General features: G+C 43.0%; 1 protein-coding gene and 1 long non-coding RNA gene across 2 annotated transcripts; both read left to right on the plus strand.

The window, feature by feature from the left end:
- The first annotated feature begins 791 nt into the window (after positions 1-791).
- On the plus strand, positions 792-3,765 carry LOC122056392 (probably inactive leucine-rich repeat receptor-like protein kinase IMK2). The gene is made up of 2 exons (XM_042618322.1): positions 792-2,825; positions 2,923-3,765. Exons 1-2 carry the CDS (start codon positions 977-979, stop codon positions 3,540-3,542), a joined length of 2,469 nt encoding a protein of 822 aa, XP_042474256.1. The 5' UTR covers positions 792-976; the 3' UTR covers positions 3,543-3,765.
- A 2,409-nt stretch (positions 3,766-6,174) lies between these two features.
- On the plus strand, positions 6,175-8,686 carry LOC121968214. Its single transcript, XR_006108004.1, has 4 exons — positions 6,175-6,425; positions 6,972-7,095; positions 7,917-8,374; positions 8,488-8,686. It is a non-coding gene; the product is annotated as an uncharacterized LOC121968214 (long non-coding RNA).
- The last annotated feature ends 1,238 nt before the right edge of the window (positions 8,687-9,924 follow it).

Consider the following 9,924-nt stretch of genomic DNA (forward strand, 5'->3'; position numbering starts at 1 on the left):
AGATTTTATATTTTATTACTACACATATTGTTTGGTCGGTAAAGATATCATTTTACTTAGGTTACTTTATTCTAAAATTATCTCAATTTAAATTACGTCATTTTTAGATGATCATATCTAATGGAGCAATTTTTCAATGGCACTTTCATGGCAATTTTTAAATTCTAGAAGAGGATAAATCACAAGTAATATTTGATCTAGTACCATAGTCCTTTTCATGAGAAGATCAATAAGATATTTTATCACCGCTAGAAATTAACCTGAATGCCTATTAAGATAATTACCTATCTATACCACGAATGGGTGGGGACCAGATGATATCATAGATGATCATATCTAAGACTTTACAAATTCCTTCCATTAGATTCTGGTATTCATCAAATACGGCATATTCTGTCTGGAACTGCACCAACTTGCATCGCCTTTTACTGGATCCGGTAAAGTTTTAACCGCATCCTGACGTCAAAACTTCTCAGATTACGTCACCAATGGTACATGGTACGCCAGCCTGTGTTACACCTCGGCCTCAGCCTCAGGTGCCGTCCTACTCGATCCCGACCGTTGAAAAGTCTTATCAGAGTCAAACATGCAACTAACGATGAAGATGCGGAAGGAATCTTGTTCTTCCCGACACGCCCAGATTTAGCCGTTGCTCTTCCTCATCCGTCAATTTATTTCCTTTTTTGCCCTCACGCGCTCTACTCAGAGTTTGCCGGACGACAACAGTTGGAAGCGGAACTGAGGAAGATGATGCGGGTAGGAAAACTAGCCGTTGGCTTCCTCCCGAGAACCAAACAATAATAATAATTAGCACCAAGATTCCCTCTCTCACAATTTATAATCCCATCCCTTTCCTTCCCAAAATCCAATTAATCTTCCTCCTCTTCGCTCTCTCGATTTCTCTATCTCTCTGTTCCTTAATCTTGTTCTTCGTCCGAATTGATCAAGCACAGAGCACAGTGTGGATCCCTGCTTCATGGATCGATCAACACTCCAACGGCAGCCACCGCCGCCGCTGGTGGTGTTGATTTTACTGGGGTGGCTTACGTTGAGATCGGCGGCGGGAATCGAGTGGGACGGGGTAGCGATCACCCAGACCAACCTCCAGGGGTTGCAGGCCATCAAGGCTGAGTTCGCCGACCGCCGGGGCGTTCTCCGGAGCTGGAACGGCACTGGCATTGACGCCTGCACCGGCGCCTGGGTCGGCATTAAGTGTGTCCGTGGCCAGGTGATCGCCCTCCAGCTTCCCTGGCGAGGCCTCACCGGCCGCCTCTCCGATAAGATCGGCCAGCTCACTGCCCTCCGCAAGCTCAACCTCCACGACAATGCTATCGGTGGGCCTATCCCGTCTGCTCTAGGTGGCCTCCGTGACCTCCGCGGTGTCTATTTGTTCAACAACCGCTTCACCGGCGGCGTGCCACAGTCCATTGCGGGATGCATCCTTCTACAGACGCTCGACCTCAGCAACAATACGCTCTCCGGTAGCATCCCTGCCGCCATCGCCAATAATTCCAGGCTCATTAGGCTCAATTTGAGCTACAACGACATCTCTGGTTCGATACCTGTAGCCGTCACTCGTCTCCCTGCTCTTGTGTTCCTCTCCCTCGAATACAACAACCTCTCCGGCTCTGTTCCTGACACATGGGGAAGCAACAAGAGCAATGGATCAGCTTTCCAGCTCAAAAGCTTGCATCTCGAACACAATTTCCTCTCCGGCAGCATTCCAATCTCCCTCTCTCGCCTTCGGATGTTGGAAGACATTTCTCTCAGCAACAATGAGCTACAAGGCAGCATTCCTGAAGAATTCGGGACGTTTCCGAGGCTAAAAACGCTCGATCTCTCCAACAACTCCATTGCCGGAAGCTTCCCTGCTTCGCTTTGCAACCTGTCGTCCTTGGTCGAGCTCAAACTCCAAGGTAACTTTCTCAAAAGCCCAATCCCAGAGTCCATCGATGGTTTAAAGAATCTATCTTTATTAGATCTTAAACGAAACCAATTCAATGGTACAATCCCTCCCACCTTGGGGAACATCTCCGACCTCTCTCTGCTGAATTTAGCGGAGAACAACCTCACCGGAGGAATTCCCTCTTCCATTGATAACCTCACAAGCCTCGCCTTCTTCGATGTGTCCTACAACAATTTATCCGGCCCTGTTCCTGTTCTTCTCTCTGAAAAGTTCAATTCGAGCTCTTTTATTGGAAACCTCCAGCTCTGCGGTTACAGTGCCTCAACTCCATGTCCTTCTGCTCCTCCAACGTTTCCACCGTTTCCCTCCACCGCGCAGGAGCTGCGCAGCCGAAGGAAACTCAGTTCGAAGGCTCTAATACTCATAGCCGTGGGGATCGTCCTCGCGCTCCTCTTCATCCTCTTCTCCGTTCTTTTCTGCTGCATGATCAGAAGTAGAGCTTCAAAACAGAGCAAGGCAAGAGATGTGGCGGGCGGGAGAGGCGAGAAGCCAGGGACGGAGACCAGTGGGACTGAAGTAGAGGCGGGCGGGGACGCTGGAGGTAAGCTGGTTCATTTCGACGGCCCGATGGCCTTCACTGCCGACGATCTCCTGTGCGCCACCGCTGAGATCATGGGGAAGAGCACTTTCGGGACCGTCTATAAGGCGACGCTGGAGGACGGGAGCCAAGTCGCGGTTAAGCGGCTTAGAGAGAAGATCGCGAAGGGTCAGAAGGAGTTCGAGGCGGAGGTCGGCGTTCTTGGGAAAATCCGGCACCCCAACCTGTTAGCTATGAGGGCCTTCTACTTGGGGCCTAAAGGGGAGAAGCTTCTTGTCTTCGATTTCATGCCCAAAGGAAGCCTCGCAGCTTTTCTGCACGGTAAAAAATTCGATTTTTCAGTCAAATTCACGCAATCTTTGAATCTGATGTTGTCTGTCATCGAATTTAACATCTTCTGCTACTCTTCTGATGTCAGCTCGAGCGCCAGATAGCATGGTGGACTGGCCGACAAGGATTACGATCGCCATGGGAGTAACCCGGGGCCTGCACCACCTCCACACCGAGCTCAACATCGTCCACGGCAACCTCACTAGTACCAACGTGCTCCTAGACGACAACTGCAACGCCAGGATCAGCGACTTCGGCCTTGGCCGCCTCATGACTGGCGCCGCCAGCTCCAACGTCGCCGCCGCCGCGAGCGCGCTCGGGTACCGTGCGCCCGAGCTGTCCAAGCTCAAGAAGGCCAACGCGAAGAGCGACGTGTACAGCCTCGGCGTGATCCTGCTGGAGCTGCTGACCGGGAAGTCACCGGCGGACTCGACCAACGGCATGGATCTGCCGCAGTGGGTGGCGTCTATAGTGAAGGAGGAGTGGACCAACGAGGTGTTCGATACTGAGCTGATGAGGGACGCAGCGGCGGGGACGGCTACCGGCGACGAGCTGCTCAATACGCTGAAACTGGCGCTGCACTGCGTCGACCCCTCGCCGGCAGCAAGGCCGGAGGCGCAGCAGGTGATGCAGCAGCTGGAGGAGATCATGCCGGAGTTGGCAGAGCCTTCCAAGGCTGAGCCGGAAGCACCGAAGGCCGATGAATAAAAGTCAGATATTTGTTATAATTATCAATAATTATATTTGAGTGATTTTATTATTAATTTTAGGCTTCGGGTTAAGGCCATTGTTTATACATATCGGTTCTTGATATTCTTTTCCAATTTTTAGTTATTATATGGCGTCATCGGTTGAATAGAACATTAAATTCATGTAACGGCAATAATGGTATTTTGACTAATTTGAGATTTATATATTGAATTTCTATAAATGGGTATGAACTAGTTTGGGGGCCGGTTAAGGTACTCCGGTTTTTTTATACATGTATTTGCGGTCTCATACAGATTCGATTATTCTCAGAAGTGGACAATCCTCCTTGTTTTATCCATAGGTAAATCGAAAGTCCTCACAAGTAGATGGAATCCTTTGATTCTATCTGTCTTAATTCATCCTTGGATCAGAGATAATGATTGAAGGGATTCAATAGTCTCTATTTATTTAACAGGTGGGGATCATTGAATCCCTTCAATCACTACTACAGTGAAATAAGATTTGATCCGCTAAAACGAACCAAAGGAACCCTACTCCCTCACAAGAGTATATCTAATAGTTGAATTCCAGTCTAGTCCCCCACTATAGAGTTATATATATTTATTAATTATGTTATCGAACCATGCATCGCTTTGCACAATCGCTCTACTAATTAATAGCCTTGTTGCCAACCCTAGTTAGTTGTTGGTATTGAACTGTGGTGCTTTGTAAATCCACCAAATGTTTTCATGTTGCACTGTGTCCGGGGGTAAGAGCAAAGACATGTCTTAGTTTACTCCAGCCCTAGGCTCGACGACCCTGAGAATGAGCTACAGTTCAAATTTACGGTTGGAGAAAGAAAAAATGTGATAGAAAAAAGAATGCAGTTCAAGATGATGGCATGACTATCGTGATCCACAGTCTGGGTAGATTAATCGTTCTGACTTTGCTACTAGGGTTAAGGTATTTTATTATAGTGAAAGGTGATTATGCTTATCCCAAGATATCGCTTACAGGCCGTTCTCAAATTATATGAAAGGAGGTAAATCACGATGTCAGCTTATAATCGACTGTCAAGTGGTTAGATAGTGGAAGATTTTTTTTTTCCTAAGAGCATGCATCTGTTGGAAATTGACCTCTTGTGTTATTACAGTAAAGTTGTAATCGTCTAACCAACTGGGCACCTCATGATGACGGGATTAACGTACTCTAGGCTTTACTCTATATTGTTAATTTACCACTTCAAAAGTATGTTCAATTATTTTTTATAATTATTTTTTAGTAATTCAAGTATCTAATTTTTATTATTTGACTAATCTTACAATTGACCGGTCCAACTCTAAGGAAATTTTTTAAAATATGAAAATATAAGTGATAGTCCACACAATAGCCAATAATCCTAGTGGTTCAATCACGGGAGGCAAATTTCTTGCGCTCCTTAGATTTTGAACTCTGAGTACATGAGGAGTCTTAAAGTGTGCTTACCACTACATCATAGCCTAGAAGCAATCTATCTATTTTTTTTTTTTTTGCTAATTTAGGTATACAACTCTTATGATCCAACTAATCCTCGAGGTGACCGATTCAGTCTCATGAAAAATTTTCATTAATGACTAGAATAAATTAGAAAGCGCAGATGTGTCATGACGAACAATCTAACGTCACAAAATTTTCAAACTTTTCAAGTGTAATATACTCTGGGTAAGACTTAAACCCTCTTTATCCAGAGAACCAATCCCACCTCCTATCATCATACTATAACCAAGTGGATATATACTATGATCTTAGCCAAAACCCTATAGATATTATGTAAGATGTTTTCTTTGACATTATTCTTGTAAAGGTATCATAGTTTTTTTGAAATGCCTACAAGAATTAGGCCATATTCACTAATTCGTGGGATAAAGATTTTATTACGGGGAAAGGTGGCATCTTAACAGTTAATTTAGATGGAAGTATGAATGATATAGAGTTTAGGATTAGGATACTAAGGTTTTAGGTTTAAAGTTTGTGGTTTAGGATTTAGGATTTGGTTTTGATTTAAGGGTTTGTGGTTTAGTAGTGTTAGATTTTCAAGTAATGAAAATTAAAGGAAAGAAAGTAACATATATTTAAAGAGAGCATATGAGTAAAAATATGTGGAGAAATAATGAAATAAAAATGCCACTAAATTTGAAAATGATGGCCAATGATATATTGGTGAGTCAAAAAAAAAAAAAAAACTTCCACTGCCAAATAAACAATATATGAATATTGGCTATATGCTTTATGAAATTTGATGGATAACTTATAGTACATGATGATGTTAGAGATAGATGAGTGAGATGACCTATTTTAGACGTTTTAAATGTTCAATTTTACCTAATTGAAAGAATGTCAAGATGCCATTTTGTAAGGTCTTATGAGTATAATTAAAGAATTTATTTATGAAATTCTCTAAGGTCACACGAGCATTAATTAAGGGATGAATCTATAAAATTATTTACAAAATTTAAAAATTTTAAATGAACTTGTACGTTTCAAAGGGATAGAGGTATGAAACTTGATGGAAGCATAGAATACCTAAGGAGTTGATTAAACTTAATTACACTAAGTTAACGCTAAATAACCTAAGTATAAAATCCACCGTTCCCCCAATTCTTCTGCTTCATTCCACTTCGCAAGTTGCCGACTTCGCCACCTCACTCATCTCTGCCATTCACGACGGAGCTCCTTCCTGTGCCCTAAGCTCCAACCAAGCATCACCCCACGGCTACGATCCCGCGGAGGACACTACGACTGGATGCAGGGACTAGGGACGACCTCACTGTCGGCGCGATAACGCTGGGCGAGGGCTTTCGGAGGCAGCCGAGGGAGAGAAAGGCAAGAGCATTTTCCTCTATGTTGGTATGAATCGGTGAGGTATGGGATAGGTAGTTAGGAGAAGCCAATATGCTTGTTATGTTGCCGATTGTTGGATTGAGAGGTGGATTGATCTTTCCTGTGTTGTTCTTGTTCCATCTTGTGAATTGCTATGGATTTCCACTAGGGATTTGGGCGTTTGCATTTGGATTTGGTTTTGTTCAGCTCTTTCTTGACAGATTGAGTTCTGGTCCAAGTTCTTGGTGGTTTCAGCTAGTTCCGATGAAGTTTTTGCTCCTTCCTATAGCTTCTGAAGGTTCAGATTGAATGTTTGTGCTTTAAGCCTTGATAAAAGATGCTCTTGTTTTCCTATTGCTTATGAAATGCTGGATTGATTTAGAAGGTAGGAGTTTGATTCGAAGTGGTTCTGTTTCACTAAATTTCAGTGGATTTGACTGGTTTCAATTCGATCTTGTTCTATCTTTCCGATTAACAGTGGAATTTTGGGAATTTATTCGGTAGGTTTTACCACAGGTTGTAGATTTGGATTCAGATGGATAGTGTTGGTAAAATTGTGATTTCACTTGTGTTCTGCATTCTGTGCAGATTCGAAAGTGGGGAGCTGAACTTGATTTAAAACTTGGTTGGTTATTTAGCAAGACCTTGGTACGGAGTTTGGGGTATTTCGAATTGAATTTGGTACTGCACTTGTGTTCCGTTGCTGGATGAGGTTGGTTTGAGTGATTTTGATTATCGATAACATGTTATTTGTGGCAGTCTAATTTGTTATTGTTAAATCTTGATTTGTTTTTTTTTTTCTGATAGTTCTATGTGGAGGAACTCATTTATTGACGTGAACTGTTTTGACGAATAAAATTCAAATTGATAGCAGAATTGGATGGATGTCTTCAATAAGTACTAGTTTGGATAGATGGTGGATTTCCGTCATTGGTTTTAATGGGTTTATTTTCATTTCTTCTTTAAGATTCTCGGTTATGATTAGGTCCTTGTTAATTAGTATGCTTATGGTTAATTCTCATATGCGAATAGGTACTTGATTACTAGTATGACTATGATTATGCTCGATTCATGTACTGGTAAGCTTATAAATGAATGAAATGTGTTATTGATACGAGTATAATGTGGATAGATTATGTTTTCTCATGTGGCTAATTGGACGGGTATTGGCACATGTGGTGACAGTACGGATGGGAGCCTCGGGATGAGCTCCGGGGAGGGCCCTTCTAAACTTGACTGATAATGTAGCTTATCTTAGCTTCGGCTATATGACTGCATGTTCTTCTAGGAGGTATCTCTAGGGTTATGATTATAGACTGATTAACTGGCTCAAATGGTGGTTACCACATGCGTGACATATCCACCCCTATTAGCTGAGTGAGTTTATTTACATATCGTACTATTTTTCTCTATCTTATGATTTAGTTCATGTTCTATGCCTACTAGCTTCTATTTCTTCTTCATATGGAAGTCATATCTCTCATATTGGAATGTTCTTGCTGAGTTCGTAAACTCATGATGCTTATGTTACAGGTGAGGAAGACACTTCCTAGAATATGATGGAGGCTATGCGAACGGAGTAGGCGAGGAGGTGGGATGGATGCATGACACACTGTCTGGGAGTCTTTCGGAGTGCTATGAAGGCTTGTGCTTCTTCCGAGTCTTTCCTTTACTTGTATGAGAAGTTGTGTTGGTGCTTCCATATCCTCTTTTCTGGATAAACTCCTTTGGTTGTGATGCTACCGTGTACGTTGAGTATTGTGGTTCATTCGATGGGGTTTATAGCATAGTTTTTTTTTTAAAACAACAATGTTTTCAGAGGTTGTCCGTTGAATATTGGTCTACAATTGATTGGTAAATGTTGAATATGTTCTGTTATAGGTTCCTAGAATGTGTGGGAAGTCTAGGGATGTTTTAGTTGGTATCAGAGCCATCACTCCTAAAGGACATGCCATCTCGTCAAGAACTCGACTACTTCTGCTTTCAAATTTGTAAGATTTACCTTGTTATAGTCCTGAATTTAATTTGGCAACTTAGCTAGGACATGACCAATATATTAACATGCATATGTGAAGTAATGATGAACATGTGTTGGGATGTACAGGGTATGACTGCTAGAAGGAATAATAGTGAGACTGGAGGTCAGAATAATCAATTCCTAGAAGGACTCACCACACTCTTACAGGAACAGAATTGCATTCATGGGGAGCAAATACAATAATTATTGAGAGTTAGGGAGAATGGACATGTACACAGTCACGCCACAACCGGAATGAACCCGGTTTACAAACAGTTGAGAGAGCTTAGACCGGCAGAGTTGCAAGGCACAATAGACCCAATCATTGTAGAAGGATGGATCTGATCACTGGAAATAATATATGACTTCATGTAGCTCATGATGTTGATAGGGTTAGGTGTGCCATATTTATGCTGCATGACGATGCGCAGATATGGTGGGAGGGTGCATGCTCTACGGTGGATGTGACTACCTTAACTTGGGTTGGCTTTAAAGAAATATTTTCTGGGAAATATTTCACTACCGACAGTAGAACTAGATTGGCCAGAGAGTTCCTAGAACTTCAATAGGGAGACATGACAGTGGTTGGATACATCAAGAAGTTTGAGAGGGGACGATACTTTGTACCTATGTTTGCAGGACAACCGGCAGAAGAGCTGAAGCATTTCATTGAAGGTATGAGAGCTACAATTTGACATGACGTTTGGCTGAGTCGGGTCACTACATTCTGTTGGATCGTGATAGTTCGATAGAGGGGGAGGGTGAATATCGAATTAAAATTTTGTCGAGTAAACACAGCGGAAAAGAAAAGAAACAATGCTAACAGAGTTAATTTACTTGGTTCGGAGCCTTTGACGACTCCTACTCCAAGACTCGCACGCAAGGGTGCTTTCGATGGGCAATCCACTAGCAATTCGAATATTGATTACAAAATTAAGTACAGAAATGCTAGAAAGAAAATACCGATAATAAACAATAAGAAGAAAAAGAGCAGAGCTTTGTCGGATGACTTTCGTAACGTCGCAGGAGCGCAGGAGAGCAAGTTTTTTAGTTGTTGTTGTGACTCCAGCCTTGACCCTCCTTATAAAGGAGGTTCAGGGCGCCTGGAACCTTCAGGGCGCCCTGGAGCGACGTAGCCGAGCCAACCAGCGAACTCCACGTGGCATAACGACGTTGGGGATAACTTTTTGCCTTCAGGCACCCTGGTACCTCCCGGGCGCTCGGACCTTGATTTCCAGCAGGTTCCTTCCTACAAGAAGACGTTAGTCTGAGGCAAATATATATCCTATAAAATAGATTATTAGCACAGTTCATAGTTTAACAGAAAGAGTATTAATTAGATTTCGTCTCTTTGAGACCTGAATCTAGTCAGGATCTCGACTTAGAGTTCCAAAATGATTCTAAGTCGGATCGGCGCCTAAGTTCCCTTCCTGGGAACGCATCCTCACAATCACTCCCCTCCAATGACTTACCTTTACTTACCTGCCAGACGTCAGGTCAGCCCTTCGAACCGTTTGGACTTCG

The sequence above is a fragment of the Zingiber officinale genome, chromosome 3B (assembly GCF_018446385.1).
Source record: "Zingiber officinale cultivar Zhangliang chromosome 3B, Zo_v1.1, whole genome shotgun sequence".
Taxonomy (NCBI): Eukaryota; Viridiplantae; Streptophyta; class Magnoliopsida; order Zingiberales; family Zingiberaceae; genus Zingiber; species Zingiber officinale.